General features: G+C 41.1%; 1 protein-coding gene across 3 annotated transcripts; it reads left to right on the forward strand.

Annotated features, from left to right (window-relative positions):
* Positions 1-262: 262 nt before the first annotated feature.
* LOC136430898 (kinesin-like protein KIF20B) lies at positions 263-19512 on the forward strand. 3 transcript variants are annotated; one of them, XM_066421972.1, is made up of 38 exons: positions 263-410; positions 1312-1435; positions 1610-1747; positions 1945-2203; positions 2448-2638; positions 2755-2872; positions 3434-3652; positions 3869-3980; positions 4488-4559; positions 4856-5002; positions 5267-5432; positions 5623-5856; positions 6125-6223; positions 6683-6822; positions 6942-7116; positions 7270-7455; positions 7627-7725; positions 7938-8039; positions 8151-8280; positions 9973-11234; positions 11540-11656; positions 11978-12133; positions 12493-12555; positions 12729-12902; positions 13038-13209; positions 13377-13502; positions 13737-13927; positions 14170-14301; positions 14645-14734; positions 14894-15112; positions 15512-15706; positions 16353-16484; positions 16767-16859; positions 16978-17172; positions 17572-17668; positions 17835-17963; positions 18153-18301; positions 18878-19512. In XM_066421972.1, exons 2-38 carry the CDS (start codon positions 1331-1333, stop codon positions 18962-18964), a joined length of 6471 nt encoding a protein of 2156 aa, XP_066278069.1. In that variant the 5' UTR covers positions 263-410; positions 1312-1330; the 3' UTR covers positions 18965-19512. The 3 variants fall into 3 exon arrangements, with proteins under 3 accessions (XP_066278069.1, XP_066278070.1, XP_066278071.1); XM_066421973.1 differs by having other exon boundaries at positions 3452-3652; XM_066421974.1 differs by lacking the exon at positions 6125-6223.
* The last annotated feature ends 62 nt before the right edge of the window (positions 19513-19574 follow it).

The following is a 19574-nucleotide window of genomic DNA, read 5'->3' on the forward strand; positions in this document are numbered from 1 at the left end:
TTTTAATATTACATGTAACGATTACCTATATTATAATATTATCTTATTGTTTTATTCACTATACTCAAAGTACGTGAAACTAATTGAAAGGTGATAAAATTCCATCCCTTTAGTGAAAAATAAACCAGTCCAGGGGCAAAGGTTTCCTATCTCTCGCATGTTCACGCGAGATCTAATGGAACGTTAACGGGTGACCAATCAGAGCTCATGTTTTTAGTACTGTCCGAACAGATTCTATTTTAAAGAATTTGATTGGCCAATTTTGAAATAGGTAACTTACGGCGCTGAAGTACAAAAGTGCTACAGTTGTGTTCAACCGAGAGGCGCGAAAGACGTCCATTTATTCAATTTCTTGTGGAAAATTCCGTACGTTTGTCGTGTTATGAGAGGTTTATGAGCACACAGATAAGGTAAGGGGCTCTTGAGTTATGCTGTGACCTGTGTTTGTGCAATTTGTCAAGGATTCATGAAAAATATTTGTCCAAAAAAAATGGCGACTAGAACCTTATCAGGTTGTGTCTTTTTTATGGGTCTTTTGAGAAATTTGACTTGGTAGCAGTCCTTAGGAACGAAAACTTAGATGTTTGTGAAAGTATGTGAGACAAATATATTTGACCTTTGATTTGAAATTATGGAAAGATGACCTACAGCTGGTATGTTTTCAGACCTGGAAAAAATATTTATGAGGTGGACAAAAATATATGTATGACCTGCAAAAATATGGGGCCTACTTGGATAGCTGTCTTCATCGTCTTCCTGGATATTTCTTAAATCAATCTGTAGGTCTAACCAAGGACATTATATAATATCCTTGGTCTACTAGTAACCACAGGTCCAGCCATGCATAATTGTTCATATGCCGACCTTGGCATTCCATTGTTAGGTGGGGCACAATAGTTAATTTAACCATCACTGGCACTGCTGTGTAAAATTATAATAATCTTATCAAGACCAGACATCACATAATACAGTAATCAGATATGCAAAAGTATTTTTTTTACCATTGACAATGACAGGATGTTCCTCTCAATAAGATTTTTTGCACCATAAGTATTAATAAGAATTTCTCTTGCACCTTTTTTGGGGGGTCGGCCGCTGGCAAGGCCTAGGGACATAAAATTTCCGATCTGACATCTGAACTTGAGTGATGAAAAACAGCGTGCGAAAAATTATACGCGCACAGCGCAACGATATTGTGATTGGTGCAGTAATTATCATGTGTACGAAGCTCCAATTTTGGGTGCACACAGGTGCACATGCACCCACTATTTCAAGCCCTGCACTTGATTGAAGATATTATTGTTGACACAGGTATCAATAGTCCAGCACAATGTCGGATCAGGACACCCAGGACATCCCACTGTCTGATGGAGAGGAGGATATGTTGGAAGATCCTGGTCTGGAAGATACAGTTTCTGATGAAATCATTCGCAAGGTATTTTTATGGAATCAACAGCCTGTGATGTCCAGTAATTCACGCCTTTTTCAACTTGAGCACTGCTATAGTATTTTGAAATAAAAAGTTGTACCACAGTGGAGCACTGCTACCTGCATTGATACTATAGCATCTAAAAAAATACTGAACTGATACAATCATCTTTTTCCTTAGGATCTCCTATCAGATTTTGCAACACCTGCCAAAGTCCCAACTGGGCGCAGCAGCATTGACCATGGCACTGAGCACATGAAGGTTTACCTCAGGATCAGGCCTCTGGCAGAGGATGAGAAAGAACATGGAGAAGAACAGGTCTGGTGGAGTAGTTTATGCTGTGATCTTAGAATTCTTATTCATTACATAACCTCTGACTGTAAAACTACTACAGACAGAAGTATGTTCGTCTTTTTTTTTATCGGTGGGGCAGCCCAGGGCTTATTTGATCTCTAATAATATTCTACCCTTGCAGTCATCAAGTTGTGTGATAAACATGTTTGCTTTCCTTACAGGGCTGCATGCATATAGATAATGAGAACACCTTGGTTACCATGGCACCCAAGGATTCCTTCATGTTCAAGAGCAGCACCAGGGGGTTTGGTGACATCATGCACAAGTTTGGTTTCTCTCGCATCTTCAACGAAGACACCTGCCAGAAGGACTTCTTTGATAACTCCATGCTGGGAATGGTGAAGGACTTTGTGGGTGGACAGAACTGCCTGGTGTTCACATATGGGGTCACCAACTCTGGCAAGACTTATACCATACAAGGTAGGATAGGAGATTTATTTAACTCTGGCTGTGCTTTTGACCCAGTGTTTCTGCCAGACCGTGACTGAGAGGCCGTCCACTTGGGGAGGGCCGTAGCACAAAAATTAACTGACCAGGAAAGTAACTGAATGTTACCATCAGAAAAGACTTGGTTTATTTTTCAAAATCAATTTGTTACGTTGTTGTGTACATTTCTGTAAGGTTGAAGATGATGTACATTGTACTTCAAATGTATTTTTTACAGGGAACTCCAAAGATGGCGGCATCCTTCCCCGTACCCTGGACGTTGTCTTCAACAGTATTGCGGAGAAGAAGTGGGAGGGGGGCATAAGCTTGAAGCCCAGGTGCTTCTCCGATGTTGTCAAACTGGACGAGAGAGGCGTGCGTCAGCAAGAGGCTATAAAGGCAGCTGTGCTGAAGATGGCAGAAAAACAGGTAACTATTGATGACACTGTCCTGCATAGCCGCAGTATCTTAAACCTGGAGATTAAGGTTCACTTTAGTACTGATCTATGCAAAATTTTTCAGCTGATTAAACCATTTTTTTTCAGGATCTAGAGGGAGCCAGTGGAGCAGACTTGACCAATATTTCCAAGATGTCAGCCATGACAGAAGACTCCTTGTGCAGCCAGTCCTCTCAGAAATCTGACACTATGGCGGACTCAGATGGTAAGGCACTGAATGATGGTTTCTTCACTTCATAGCAGGTTTGAAAATGATTAATTAAGCTGTTGAGTTTTCTTGTGTCAGCTAACACAGTAGTAGACTTAATTCTTGCAGCAACTGGTGTGACCTTAACGAAAAGTTGATGTAATCTTTTAATGCAAATGTTATTGTTTTATAACAAAAATTTGGTTAGTATTAGTAAGGTAAAAGATTGAGGCATGTTTCTCAGAGAAAATGTTCATACTTCAATATATGTGTTCCCTATGTGTGTGTGTGTTGTGTTTGTTTCTTCACTATGATTGTGATGTCTGTTATGTGTTCTGTAACAGTATCTTGTATGTCCAGTTCACCTTAATCTAATGACAAAGGTAAATAAGGCACATGATATTATATCTTCTCTCAGCTAAGAACACTTAAGATAAGATGAGTTCACCATTATGTCATAACATTTAACTAACTTCCTCGTAAGATAATGCATGTTAACAGACAAATCTCGTCTCCCACCCTCCTCTCTGTCCCATGTCCACCCCCTCCCCTCCCCTTCTCTATGCTCGGTGTTGTCAGGAATTGATGTCCTTGCAGAGGTGGAGTCTCGTGTAGCAGATGAGACATCAGTCAGTGTGGATGCCCAGGGGCCTGTCAAGTTTTCCATTTGGGTCTCGTTTGCTGAGATCTACAATGAGTACATCTACGACCTGCTAGAAGCCTACCCACAGGGAAAGAACAAGCGCAGGCCGACCCTGAAACTTTCTGAGGACAAGCATGGCAGTATATACATCAAAGGTCTGTCTCCATCTCAAGCCAACCAGATTACATGTTATATTGCCATAATCTAGTCACTAGTGAAACAGTTAAAGATAACAATACAATGTGTACATATTCAGATTTTTGGAGCTGCAGTAGTGAGTGGTGATCTTAACTACATGTTTCTTTAAATTCTGTTCCGTTTGTTGCCATAGCCATCTAGTTTGGTCCTAAGAAACCAGTGTATGTTTCCAGGTCTAAGGGAGATCATGGTGACCAGTGCAGACGAGGCTTACAAAATCCTGACCATTGGGCAGAAAAACCTCCACATTGCTGCCACCAAGATGAACCACTGCTCCAGCAGAAGGTAGGAAATATGTCTATATAAACAACATGGGGGCTGTGGACTGTGGTGAACCCACTATGACCCCTTACGGCCTTAGGGGAAGTGGTAGAACCTGAAGGGCAAAGGCCTCAGGAGACCAGAGTCCTGGAAGAAGGCAGAATTACACGTAAGTTGGTGCTCCCAAAGATACCGGTGTGCTTGTGTATGACTTAGGTTATAAGAACCTACAACCTAACATGGACCTTGGGCTGTCACTCCAATAGTGTTTGCAGTTAACACCAGGAGTGTAGGGCTCTCATTGGACAATGGCCAGATAGGAAGATTGTTTTAAATTTCATGGTTGTGACGAATGCTGTCTGGTAGGAGTAAGAGTTTTGGCTCCCTTGCCCAAACTGTATCTGTGGATTCTTATACAACAAGACTTTAAACTTGACTACCTAAGATGACTGTCATGTTGTGATTGATAAAATCCCTTTCCTAAGTCTAAGGCACCAAATTTGTCTCTCATGAACTCCTGTTTTGTTTCAGCCATTGTATCTTCAGTATCAAGATCCTGAGAGTTGTGGATGTTGATGACCCACATGTGGCCAGAGTGAGCATGTAAGTCACTAGTCTCGTCTTGTAGTAAAGAGTGATACTATCTGCAAATGTGTATGCTTGTCCTGCCATTGTTCTTTTCGACAGACATTGGGGGGTGAATTAGAACAAAATGTTTGCAGTTATTATACTATAAGACACAATTCTTTGTGTAGCATTTATAAATGGGTTGTTTTTATAAATACACTACATGAAATCTTTTTTAAACTTACGCTTTTTTGTAATCAGGTAGTGAGGTACTTCAAGGTGCCATGTATGTACCAGTAGATTGGTTCAATAATGTTTTGTTTTTGTTGAAGGTTGTCCTTCTGCGACCTGGCTGGATCAGAGCGCTACACAAAAACCCAGAGCACCGGGGATCGACTGCGAGAGGCAGGGAACATCAACACCTCCATCCTCACCCTCGGCAAGTGTATCAAGAACCTGAGGTGGAACCAGCATCATAGGTATGTGTACAGAACTGTTATCTACAGGAGAGAAGGGTAGTTCTGTTCACACAATGTTGGAAAAGTCATTCATTCAGTGATTACGGTTTGTAAAATATTGCAATCTATACATCAAGGCATATACATCAAGGCAAGGATGTGTTTCTGTTGTATTCTCTGTTGGTCTGTTTCCAACAGTGTGTCTGGTTCGAATCCTTATATCTTGACTTGATAAGCATATCTGTTTCTTTATGTTGCAAATAAGTGATTTACACTATTTTACAGGGACCACCCAAAGATCATTCCGTTCCGTGAGAGCAAGCTGACGCGGCTGTTCCAGAGTTTCTTCCTCGGGCATGGCAAGGCCGGCATGATTGTGAATGTGAACAAGTGTGCCTCCATGTTTGACGAGACATACCATGTCCTCAAGTTTTCAGCAGTTGCTAAGCAGGTATTCATCAGTTATTATTTTTTTTGGGGGGGGAGTCAGTATTAGTGATTGGTAGAGTACACTTAAGTAGGTAGTTGATACCAGCTTTTCTGCATTGCCTATGACTATTAGACACAAAATGTCTGATTTCTCTGAGACTTAATGCTACATAGAGCTGTTTCTGATTGTTGGTTGTAATTTTCTGTGGTAGATTGTGACCAGGATCACCAAGGTGGACAGGTGGAACTCGTCTTTCCCTCGCCCAGCACCGCCTCGAAACGTGTCTCTTGCACTCAACACCTCGGCCACGCCCAAAAGTCGTGCTACCGTTGGTTGGGCAGCTAACGCAGTACGGGCATCCACTGTGGTGGAACAGGAGGTCATTGAGGAGGAGGAGGAAGAAGAAGATGATGATGACGACGATGATGCAGAGACCACGTATACGGTAAGAAAGTTGTCTTCTTATCTCTCCCTTATTTAACTGCAAAGGGCAAAATTCTTATTTGTCTTTTTCTAATTAGAAAGTATAAGTAAAAATGGTATCATTGGTCATGTTATGTTGTATGCAGCCTGCCACTTGTCATATGTCGTCCAATTGACAATTCATGTGTTTGCGATCACAAGCTTAGGCTTTTGACAAAGATATGTGTTAACTTAATCAATACCAAGTCCAGTAAATAGTTGTTCATGATGGCACTGTCTCCTCTGGTCAGGCTATCATTAGCCGTTTGCGGAAGTTCAAAGACTCCTTTATGGAATCTGCACCAGGATCTGGAAGCACTTCTAAGACGAAGTCCCAGCGCAACCTAACTGTAAGACGAGATTCCATTAGCTGGGAACACTGTAGTGTAGTAGCTGCTGAAAATAGATGGTAGTTGCAGGGGCTAAAAACTTACCTACTTCATTATTGCCCTGGTGCCCCACGTTTTGCTTCCCCACTGGCACAGAATTTTCCCATAAAATCTATCTTAAATAATGCCGGAGATCTTGCTGTGCATGGCTCAGGTACTGAAATGTTATACTGCTGCATGCTAATGGTTATCATATTCAACACATTTACCTTAGGACCACTCCTGATCTGAGTAGCACACCTTCCGTTTATTGTGGCAGAGAATCCCTTTTTTCTTCCATGCACAAATAAGGGTTTGGGCCATTGCTTTGCTATAAAGCAGCTTCTAGTACCTTATATTTCTGACCTAGTATTCATGCAAAATCTGTATAGCAGGCGTTCATAAGAAAATCTGATTGTTTTTCCACAACCCTCTGTTCAGGACTTGGCATCTCTGGTGGAGAAGCTCCAACAGGAGCTTGTGGAGGAGAGGAAGGAGAAGGTCCTGATGGAGGTCCGCATCCGGGAGGAGGTGTGTGAGGAGATGGCCAAGTCTCTGGTGGAGATAGAGAACGATTACAGGTATGCTAAGATGTCTTCTTAATTAGCTCAGTCTTATATTGTTACATTTATAATTGTTAAAGAAGTTTTTGTTGTATGTACCACAAATTCAAGTCTTCTCACACTTGTTCTTCCTCCAGTGAACGCCTGCAGCAACAGCAGCAGAACATTGAGGAGAAGTGGGAGAAGAGGATTGAGATGTACAGCCAGAGCATCAAGAAGTCCCGTAAGCGGGCTCGGGTGGACAGAGTACAGGATGAGGAGGAGGAGTGGGTCTCCAGTGTTCTCCTGCATGCAGAGCAAGTCAAAGTCAAGGTATGTGTGTTATATTGTCAAAAAAAGGAAAGTTTCCATAAATGCTTAACTTGTTTTGAGAAAGATCTAAACTATTGCTTTTTGGTTAGCTCATTGATCGGAACGTTTCCTATTTTGTATTCTACCTCATCCACTACACCATTGCTGTTCCAGGAAAGGGATGAGCAGATTAAGGATCTGACGATCCAAGTCACCTCGATGAGTGAAAACCTGAAGATTGCAAATGACAACCTTGACTTCAAACGCCTGGAACTCCAGCGCCGGGATGACCAGCACAAGCAGGAGATGACCCGGCTGAAGGAGTCACTGCAGAAGGCAGAAAAGGCTGCATCACAACAGGTATACCTGTTCTCCCTCTCTAATTTTCATTTAGTTTAAGGATGAATGATGTACATATATCGTGTTGGTATGTCTTATTAATAGGAAAACTTCCCTAATGAATTGAATGTTCTGTCATACAGTTTTTACTTTCCATTTTTGATCTTGTTATATATATATATATTTTTCCAGGGGTCATCCAGTAGTTCTGTAGACACACACCTGCAGACAGAGCTGAGTGAGGCCCAGAAAACAATCAAGGCACAAGAGAAGGAGATAGCAGATCTCCAGGTCAGGCCCACAAAACGTTGCTCAGAAAAGTTTGATATTACAGATCTCTGGACTTTTTCAATCTTAAAACAAGTTAAAAATGCTTTAAGCCATATAGTGTATGAGACTTAAAAAAACATTAGAGCTTTGAATGCTATGTTACCAATAATTGTGCAATGTGAATGATATTTGGTAACTTATTGACCTGACTTTTCATTGTCTTTTGATTGTAGGAAACACTGAAGGAAGCAGGGGAGACCTTCTTTGAGAAGAATGACGAAATCGAGAAACTGAAGTCCGCTATCACCGAGGACGAAGAGAAGCTGAAGTCACAGGTAGAAATTCCTTCAGAACAAAATATGAGCGATACATCTTTTTTCCCCCACCAGCATACTGTCATAGTTTCACGTGAAGATGGTTGACACTGTCCTGTCGCTCTTCTCCAGAATGCCACCATTACAGACCTGCAGCAGCTTGTGGAGGAACTCCGTACCTTGGCGGATCAGACCAAGGCCACCATTGCCGAGAAGGAAGAGAAGATTGCTAACCTTGCTAAGCAAATCCAAGACCAAAAAGGTTCACCCTCTTCTTCACCCTCCCAAATTTCTTCTCCTGGCCCTGAACAAGTTCAGTCAGAAAATGTTGCTCCCGAGTCCCAAGCATCCGCCTCTAGTACTAATGAAGGCTCCACCACAAGTGGTTACAAACCAGTTAAAGCCAATTTTCATGGGCCGTTATCAAGTAAGATGTCTCCACACTTGCCCTTCTGTACCCCGCCTCGTAGTAAGCTCACACAGTTGAACAGACATGTTATTAGCCCAGGGGGAGTATATAAACCATTTGGGGGGTGCAAGACTACATCTCCCATCAAGGGAAGGTATCCCCGTAACCAGAACTACATGTACACACCAAGCTTTAAGTACAACCTGCGGTCAACCAGGACGTATACTGGCAGGTACAAGTAACATTAAGATGTTGTCAGTTACACAGATAGGGAGGATGGATAGAGGATATGGCACTTAGAAGCAAGTAAAGTGGGTAGAGGATATGACACTTAGAAGCAAATTTTATCTACTCACATAAGTTATTCTATAATGTTGAAGCTTAGATTCCCCACCCCCCTTTTTTTGCCTCACAAAATTATATGTATTAATGTGCTGAATGCAGAGATATGATATGTTACACTTGTTATCTTGGTCTAACTAGAAACGGGCCATTATCCTGTCAGAGATTTTTATGCTCAAAAAGAGATGCTTATTTCATTAGAATGTAAAAATATCGAGAGTTCTGCTCATGGCCATTAGTCATGCAAGTTGCCGCACAAAGAAATAGCACAATGTATTTGACTATCTTAAAAGTTTGTCTAGGAATCCTAATTACAGTTAGTCTTTATATATATATGAGATGCACAGGGCTTATTCACTGCCATTACATGTAGTTCAGTGCAATACTTAGTATGTTCCAGGCAAGGCCATAATATTATGTACAAGCAAGTCTTTGGCATAAGCAACTATCTTCAAGGTTTTTTTCACATGCATGCTCCTCTTTTCTTCTCTCACAACATGGCAAAAGGGCCCCTTTCTAAGTTTCTTGCATCGTTTTCTTTCTAATGACTGGTGCTCTACTTTAGAACTGCCCAACACCACTAACATACATGTAGCTGTTTTCATGTGATATCCTTTGAAGCTTGCAATTGCACTAACACTCCATTGAGAAAATGTATGGGATCTTTGTATGGTGGTAAGTGCAAAACAGCAAGATGTCTTTGGGTACCCTGCAAATTGCTCCCTATGCAACCTCTCTGCTTTGATATGTATATCTTATTTGCAAAAATTATGTTGATCTTTCTGTGCTTCTAAAAGAAATGAGTAAAATAGTCTTCATACTGTGTGTAGTACTTTGGTGACTGAATTCATGCTTGTAATCTTGAGAGAATTAAAGCCAATGTAAAATCAAGTTGTGCTTTCTTTCATCTTTGTGTGTTTTTCTGGAGCAACACCTTGCCTCACTAAGACATCTTGCTGGGTTGATTCTACTGTGTTACTGAGAAGTTTCACATGCTTGTGTTGAAGAGTACAACTGAAAAACATAGCTTGTAATTTTCCACAACATACTGAAGTTCACAAAAATGTAGCTTACATGATGCTATTTTTGACATCACAAGGGTGGTCTTTTATGATACCTAAAATGAAGAAAAACGATGTCCACATTCCTATTCATCAAGGTGTATATATCTTTCCCTTACTACATACAACATATATCCTACAGACACGATGGACCAAAAGATAGAAGCCCTACAACAAGACCTGTCTCTCCTGTCATCCGAGAGAAACGAAGCCATCAACAAGGCAGACAAACAACAAAATGAAATCCAGGAACTAGTAGAAAAGGTTCAGTCCCAGACGGTTCTGCTGAATGCCACCTCTACAGGTGAAGAGGATGAGACTCAGCCGTTACGTCAGAAACTGTCTGAACTGGAGGATTCTCTCAAGGAGGCAAGAGCAAAATCAGACTCCTACCAACAAAAGGTAGAGGAGTTAGTTAAAACAAAGGAAGAGCTTGTGTCCTCAAAGCAAAAAGTTTCAGTACTAGAAGAACATCTCCGTGAGGCCCAAACAACTTCAGAGTCTAGTAAAGTCAATGCTGATGAGCTGTCTAGTAAGCAAGAAGAAGTCCTTTCTTTAAGAAAGAAACTGGAAGAATTGGAGGGCAGCCTGGAGGAAGTAACTTCAAGTGTAGATTCCAACAAAGAAAAGATGTCCAAGAAAGATGAAGATCTTCTCTCCTTGAAGCAGAAGATTCTAGACCTGGAGCAGGCTGTAAAAGACTCCACAGCAGAAACAGAACAATACAAAGAGAAAGCTGAGAAATTTGAGAAGACAATGGAAGACTACAAGACAGCCCTGAGTGATCATGAATCTTTTGTGGAAAACCTGAACAAAGAAGTAAAGGAACTGAAGTCTGAGCTTGAGGAGGAAGTGAAGAGTCACCAAGCTGCAAAGACACAGGTACTGGAATTAGAACACAAGGTTGAAGAGCTGGACACAGCAAATAAAACAATAGCAGGGTCAACTAGAAAAGGAGACAAGGAAAAGCAGAGGCTGGAAAAGGCTCTTAAAGAAGCCAATACATCCCATTTGGAAACCAAGAAACATAACTTAGAGCTGGAGAAGAAGTTACAGGAAGCTGAAAAACACCTGGGAGAAGCCAAGAAAAGGGAGCAGCTAGCTAAGAAAGATGTGAAGTCTGCCAGAGAGAATCTGAAAACAGCAGAGGAGCATGTAGCTGCGAATGAAAAGTCTATAAAAGACTTCAATAATCATGTTGCAGAGCTTAAGGAATCTGAGGGGAGTCTCAAGAAGCTGTTGGCCTCAGCCCAGGAACAGGCTGATAAACTCACAAGCCTCATGACTGAAAGAGAAAGTGCAATTAAAGAGTTAAGAGAGGATGTTGCTACCAAGGAAGCTGCTGTGAGGGAGAAGGAGGGAGAAGTTGGGTCCTTAACTCAAAAGCTTGATGAGATGCAAAAGGTACGGAGCATTACAATGTTGTTGCTCTTTTACACACATTACACAGGCCTCAAAATTCCCATGAGCAAGTTGATGAAGAAAATTACAAATACTGTGAATGTAGACAAATTCATGATAAAATGTTATCCTCACTATAAGTGACTGTAAAAGTTATCAGTTTAGCTGACTTTTAAAAACCGAAGGTAAAACACAGACAACCATAACTAATTAGTTATGAGTTTGATTTTGTATCTTAAGCAATAGCTTTGATGTTCAAAAACGATGTGATGCTTAAAGGTATTCATGAGTTCCCCACTCCTACACAGCTGCACCAGCAGGATAAGGACACCTGCAGCAGCCGACAGGAGGAAATAACACAGCTGCAGACTCAACTGTCTGAGGTCAAGAAGCAGCTGCAAGAGAAGGAAGCTTCAGAGAATGAGGTAACTCCTTGACCTGGAAATAAAGTCAAAACATCTTAGATGTTGCAGTAATGTTGCCAAAATGTCTTGTAGTATTTTACTGAAAAATGATTTTCATCATACGGTGTCTTCACATGCTGATGGCATTCTTTTTGTCCCTCATCTTTCATATCATGGCTAAATCACACTTGTTGTTATCCAAGAGAATGCTAGAAAAGCCATTTGGCACCCAATCCCTATTGGTTCCAGAATCAGGCAGCAGGGAGAAGGTTAATGACATCTAGATGAAAGGACTGGCAGTTTGGGGCATTTAAAGCTTGACCATCATTTGTTTCCTTACAGATGAAAAGTCAGGTTGCGATGTTGTGGAACCAGACCCAGGCTGACAAGAATGCCTTACATGATGCAGAGAGTGTCTCCAGGCAGCTGGAAACCCAGGTGGAAGGGCTGAAAGGACAGCTGAAGGAGAAGGAAGACCGTGCCTCCATGTTGGAGAAGGTTAGTCAGCAGATGCTGTGCTGGAAGGTTGTGTTTTATGGTTGCAGTGACTTTCAATGTTGTAGATCGGTCTGGTCTTTTCTAATCTTCATTGTGAGCAGTCATGTATGTGACAGGCCTAGTTAGCCACACATACACTAATCACAAGAAGATCTCAAATTACAGCCATGAATTTGGCCATGAAATGGCATTTGTGTCACTGATTGGCAGCAATTTTACTGTGTGTCACAGTTCTTGACCTCCTGTGCTGCCTATCCTCTGTACCAACTGGAATGATCCTTACCTTATAAGATTTTTACTATGACAACTTCAATCTACTCATAGCATGTTCAATGATGAATGTTTACCTCTTGTTTTAGGATCTTGAGATTGTGAGATCAACTGTTAGTGACTACAAGGCAGTCAGAGAAGATCTTGAGAAGGTAGGACTTGTCTCTCCTTATTAGCTCCTCTTTCAAGCCAGCTAGTTTACCCACTAATGAATCATTGGTCTAAGTACGTTCTTCAGTGTGCAATTCTGAGGTTGACTGAGTAGGTACAGAAAGATTTCTGTTTTTTTGGTGGTCTCAATACTGTATGCTTTTTACCTGCACAGACACGGTCCCGGGAAGTTGACATGAGAGCCACCTTGCTGTCCATGACAGCACAGCAGGAAGAGAGGAACAGCACCATCAACAGTCTGGAGGATTCCCTGAACACCCTGAAGCAGGAACTGAAGGAGAAGGTGGATCAAGCCAAGGTAGCTCAGGAGGAACAACAAGCTGCAAAGGTACAGGAATAAAAGCATGTCCAGAAGTCTGATTGTAATGTGGTATGATTAAAGACATGGAAGGAAACAAGATGAAATGTCTGTTACATACCTGAAAGATCTGATCATGACTTAATCTGTCCTTTTATTGAGCAGAAGGAGAAAGAAGATGCTGCCAAGAAAGTAGAAGAGTTGGAAGCTCTCCTGGAGGCGAAGGAAAAGCGGCTGAAGACCAAGACTGCTACCATCAAAGAACTGATGGAGAAGGCTGACCAGGAGAGGATGAAGGCTGAGGGCGAGAGGAAGAAATATGAGATTGCTTTCACAGGTTTGCCAATGACATCTACCTGTATGTACTAAATAAAGCACTGTTGGCTGGACCATGTAATGGGTTTGGATGTTGCTGATACAGTGAATTTACCCTAATATATGTAGTGATGATTTGCTGGTGTAAAGTGGTGTTGAGTAAGAGATCTTTGTTCCTATTCTCTTTAGACGTGCAGGGTAATGAGACGGTGATCTCAACCCTGAAGCAGGCTCTGGAGGAGCAGGAGGCTACCATGGCAACCCAGGACAAGGTGCTGGAGAGCAAACAGGAGGAGATCCAGACATTTGCAGATGGTGAGTCAAATCCTCACACAGCCAGTCTGGCAGTAGCTACCAAGCATCTACTCGCCTTAAAAAGGATTTGTACATTGATTTGAAATAATTGTTAGGCTACAAATTTACTGCCTCTGACAATGCAGAAGAATCTCCGGGCAATCCATCACACGAGGGGGAAACTTCTATTTTGACCATATTATGTAAAGGACTCTGATTAGGCCAAATGCTTACCTATGCCTTTTTGATGTACAGAACTGGAAGACTTGCAAAAGAAATACTCAGAGCTCTTGGAGTCGTCTGATGTCAACAAGAGGGAACTGAAGAGAACAATCAGCAACTTGGAACATCTGAAGTTGAACTACGAGCAGGCTGACACCGACAGGAAGGCAGCACAGGAGGAACTGTGTAGTGTGAAGGAGGAAAAGGATGGGCTGCAGGAACAGGTGAAAATTTTATTGGCTTCATGTACTGAGAAACACATACTTAAAACATTTACAATTCATATTTACTTTACAAAATCACTTAACAGGATGAACCATTGTTTTATGTATGAATTGGCATGTATGCCAGCTAAAAAGCTTCTTAATTGAATTTAGTAAGTCAGTATTTGGTCTTTTTGTATTTTTGATTAAATCAGTATTTGGTCTTTTTGTATTTTTAATCAATCTTTTGATTTGCTTCAAAGTTGAAGACCCTGTCTGAAAATGTCCAAGAGCTGGAGCGAACACTTTACTCTACAAAGAGTGAGGAGGGGGCACTTCAAAATGAAAAATATCGTTTGGAGGATGCTCTTGCTGACAGCAAAAAGGAAGTAGAGGTAAATGAATTACTATAGATTGTCCAAATCATTGTATTTAGAAATTCATTTGCTAGTATACACATGCAACAAAGATGATGTTTGGAGTATTGACTATTTTGATAATGCAGGGGACAAGCATTTTTGAGCTATGTTTTTACAACTCTTATTGATTCTGTCTTTGTCAAGCTTATCTGAAATACTGCCTTACTATGAGACCTTACAAATCCTGAAAAAGCATTGATCTGTTTTAGAAGTACAAACTAAATCTGTATTTGTTGAACGCATAGAACATGAACACTTATTTTCTTTTAACAACGTCATCATGGATGATATTCTATCAACATTACATTCTCTCTGGTAGGCCCTTGAGCAGTGGCTGTCAGAGTCAAGAAAGGAGTTGGAGCAAGTGAAAAAAGAGCATGAGCTGGGAGAAAAGAACAACACTGACAAGGTAAGCTGGAAATGTCCTGGAATGGATGGTCAAGATCTACATCATCGATGAGTATCTTTTAAGTGCTTATGTAGATACAGAATTGTGTATGTTGATTGTGAATAGGAGTGCTAAGAACTAGCTGAGTGTTTGACTGATGTTGACTGCCATGTTTCACAGGAAGCCCTGGAGGACACAGTAAGGCAGCTGAAGCAGGACCTGGAGGCAGTTCAACAGCAGAAGGAGGAAGAGCTTGCCCAGTGGAGGAGTGAGAGAGACAGTCTTGTGTCTGAATTAGAGAAACAACTCAAGGCCATAGTTGCCAGGGAAAAGGCCACGCAGGAGTCGTTGGCAGATGCAGAAGAAGAGATCAAGACATTAAAGACTGAGAAGGAAGCAGTAAGCATCATAACTAGGTTACCATAGACCAGTAGGGCTTAATCTTTCCTTGTGTGTGCAAGTCAATGTCCAGGTCTTGCATACATCATGGAAAAAGTAGGCAGTAGTAAGTTCAGGGCAATAGACATTTTACAGCACGAGGATGTCCAAAATGTTGGTAGCATTTGATATTAGGTTGTCAATTCCTGGAAGGTTGGTCCAAGTACCCTTAAAGGATGTTGGCCTTTCCATTGCTTTTAGCTTTTGCCAACCCTGACTTAAAAATCAGGATACCTTCATATTTTAACAACAGAACACAGCTGTATAACCACCATTACCATATTACATGGATAATGCCATAAAGCTTGCACTGCACGATTAGAAGATTACTAGTTGCCTCTTATTGCTTGTCCTCCACAGACCCAGGAGTCGAGTGACCGTCTGACAGCCCTGCAGAGCCAGCTGGACGAGTGTTACTCCACCATCTCTCACCTGGAGGAGCAGCTGAAGCAGCAGACCAGCGGCCCAGCCACCCGCCGAGGCAGGCGCAACACCCGCTCCGCCATGATCAGTGAGGACCAGCTGCGCAGGGAGCTTGATACCTGCCGCAAACAGGTACTGTTTGGATGAATTTTTTGTTTGCTGATATTAGTAAGTCATCTGGACTGTACAGTTTTCAGATTACACTTTTCTTTTATCAGCTCTTGGTAATGCCTAAATTGTCTTTGATCCAGAACTTCTAGAGCACCAACATTTATTACCTTTACTTTTGCCTTTACAAAAGCTGCAAGAGGAGTATGGGCAGTACCTAGCTGAATATGCACAGGTAGAGGCCTGGTGTGACACTCTGTAGTGCAGTGGTGTGTTTCCTCCATAGCAGCTGGTTTCTTTCAGCTTTAGAATTTTCATTATACTGAAATATGATATACATTGTACCATATTGACTGACAAAGTTATAAAGGCTTGAACCATGCAAATTTTAGAATAAGTACAAACTTCATTTTCACTTAACCTGTCTTATTTGTTACTTGTCTATTTCAATTTTCAATACATTATGGAACAAAGAGCAAAACAGGTATAAAGACATCTCTGCTACAATGTAGTTGCTGTCCTAGATTAGCAATCATAGCTGTCAGTTCTTCTCAACGACTAAAATACTGAAAAAAAGTTAAGATCAAGATCTAACCTACAAAAAGCTCTAGAAATCCCCTAGTAGCTCCCACTTGTAGAATAGTACCTAACACAGTACTTATTCCCACAGTTGGTAGAGGAGCAGCGTGCCAAGGAGAAAGTGTCTGATAACCTTGACAAGGCTGTCAGGGCAAAGGACAAGATCATTGATGAGCTGAAGAAGTCCAACCAGGACCTACAGAGGGAACTCTGGGCACAATCGGTTGGTTCATTTAGACTGATGCCATCAATGATAATATTATGTTAGTGCAGTAAACCTGAGTGGCACTAAACAATTGCTTGATTAATAGCCTTTGGCAAAATCAATATACAGCATAACCTTCCCCATGCTGTGACCATTGCTATTCCTTAGTTCGTTTTTAATCCAGCAAAAGTCAGTGGCTCAGGAAATATGGGTTACACTTGCTGAATTTCTTTTGGCTCCATAATAACAATTACTCTTGGCACATGCACATGCACATAAATGGGATGTTTACTTTTTAAGGACGAGCAAAGTCACCATGCGAGCAGTAGCAGTATTGAAAGTGCCATCATCAAACAAGAGGAGGAGGAAGAGGACATAGAAGCTGCTGAGGAGGTATGGAATTTTACATGCCATATTAAAGCTAGGCAGTTTTAGGAAAAGATTGAACACATATACAAAAGAAAGGACATTTCTTTGTTAGATGACCTTCAAACGCTTTTTCATTTGACAGGCTACAGAGGAAGGAGACGGGCCAATCGTGTTTGACGAGAGTGAGATTGTTGATGAGGAGGGGAACAGGAAGCGACGCTTCCCGTCTGTCCATCTGGAGATGGACGTCACACCTGTGGTCACCAAGCGTAAGACAAAAACCACACGAGCTGCAGGGAGTCGCAAGGGGAGGAAGAGGAAGAGTGAAGAAATGGTGGTATGGATGCGAGATTTCACAAATTTTCTTTTGTATGTAACATTTGGATTGAATGTCTTCTGATGCCTACTTGCTTATTCGTTTAAAAATCATTAATGCTTCCACATATGTAGTAAAGCTCAATAAATAATCCTTCCCAGAATGCTTTACCAATTCCAAATGGCATGTCTACTACCCTTGCATCAACTCCTTTACACTTCTAAACAAACATTAAGTTTACCTTTTACTGACTTTATAGAATAAGAATGTGCCACATTCATTCACAGTATTTCTAGATATCAATCGTAAATGACTACTTTCTGTACACATCCCTTTTTTCTTTCAGTGAAGGGATATTAGCTTGACAAGGTCATTTTGGGCATGTGTGTGTCCTGAGGAATGTTGTGTGTGTTTTTACAGGAGAATGAAGACCCCAAGGTCGACACCCCTGCCACAAGAACCCGCAGGAGAAAGAAAGTCCCCAAGACATCTGTGAAACAGGAACCTGTATCACCAAGTAAGGAACCACTCCTTCCGGAGTTTGATGATTGAAGTTGTCTGATTAAGCCTAAAATTAAGTCAGTGTCATGTATAAATGTCTTAACATTAAAGAAGACTTATGAGGCTCGAAAATGGACAAGATTTTTGTTGTTTGTGTTGATGTTTTGTTGTTGTCTTTTCAGACCCTTCAGAGATGCATGTACCAGAGACTCCAGAGGATCAGTTGCCACTCAGCTCACTCCGTGGGAGCAAAAGAACAGCCCTCTCCAAAATTGGTGACTATGTCAGCAACTCGCCTATGGCCAAGTCAGGTGAGAAAGCCTGGTCATATGTTCTGTCAGCTTGTACATGAAGATGAAATGTTGGACGCCGCTAGATTTTGCATGCAGAATTTCGATAGATAAGTAAATGTGCACCTATTCCACCAGAGCTATGGAATAGTTTGGATAATTTTGTCTTCCTAGTATTGTAACTGAACATATCAATGCCATGCCACACAGCTAAGAAGATAGTGGAGGCTGCAGTGGGAATGGCATCTCCAACCAAGTCACCTGTTTCCGAGTCCCCTCCCAGGCCCACAGAGAAAAAGAAACGTCGGAAACTTTACAAGACTGACATCTCTGCACCATTCGAGTGCCCTCCACATCAAGTAAGGAATGATTTGTACCTTTGTGTTGACCCCCCATAGGTGAGGCAACAGCTGTGGCTGCATGAATAAGTATTGGACTTCACATTAATAGTACATGTAGATCAATGGATCAAGCCCTGCTGTTAGCAAAAATGATATAGAATGTTTTGGTCAGTTCTTTGTTATTCTTCTCTCATGTCCACCCTGCTACAAATGCTTGAATGAGGGCAACTTACAAATGGCAGCCTGCTGCATGCCAGTGTCATCTCTTATTCTTTAGTGCTAGTACCATAGCACTAAAAGATTAGAGGATCAGATGCTAGAATACAGTGCTGAATTACATGTAGATGATCATAAGTGTTAGGATATAGAAATTATAGAATCTACCACCATTTGTCGGTCACAAGTGTTAGGATAAAGGTAAATATAGGTAAATACTTTTACCTTCTAAGTCATACAAAGTCTTGCCCAATGTCGAAATACCCAAATACCATGATAGAATGCCAGCCATGGCAAGGTACTTACACAATTTGTCAGCTGTTCCAATAAAGTTGTTGATTCAAAATAAAATAACTGTTTATTTGCTTTTCATTGTAGATGATGTCAACTGGGATCAATGAGCCGGCAGAGGATGCACACTCGATTGTGACTAGGCGACTAAGGACGAGAGCACACAAGAAATAATTTGGCGGAAACAGGCGGGGGCAGGCTGGTGACATGAATATAACAACACATATCGTCGTATAAAAGATATTTTCTACAGATGTGTATATATAAGCAGTCACTATTATAAGAGAGCAGATTTTGTTTTTGTAAGGAATAACTAAGGATAAAGATGGCTTTCTGCATCATCAAAGGGTTTTCCATTTATATTAGTGAACATTTTACCACATAAGATATCTTGATATTAAAGTACTGGTAGATTTATAACAATTCACAAAACAACTATACTTTTCAGCAGAAATCCATTGTGAAACATTCAGACATGCAAATGAATCTGCTACTTTGTTTCAGTGGACTTAAAACTGTACAGATATATCTATGATCTATGCTCAAATGATTTCATCTCTTACTTCCAAGATTCCAGCTTCTATTCCTGGAGAATATGCTTGATTTTGTTTTACTATAACAATCCTTAAGTTTTTACTCTTTAAAATAATGGTTACTTAATTATATGTACTTAAACTGTCCACTTTTAGATACTTTAAGAAATAAAGGTACCATGCAACAAATGTTTTTCCATGTACATCTTCCTTTCTGCCTAACCTGTGGTATTAAAATAAAGTTGAATTTC

Source organism: Branchiostoma lanceolatum, chromosome 3 (assembly GCF_035083965.1).
Source record: "Branchiostoma lanceolatum isolate klBraLanc5 chromosome 3, klBraLanc5.hap2, whole genome shotgun sequence".
Lineage (NCBI taxonomy): Eukaryota > Metazoa > Chordata > Leptocardii > Amphioxiformes > Branchiostomatidae > Branchiostoma > Branchiostoma lanceolatum.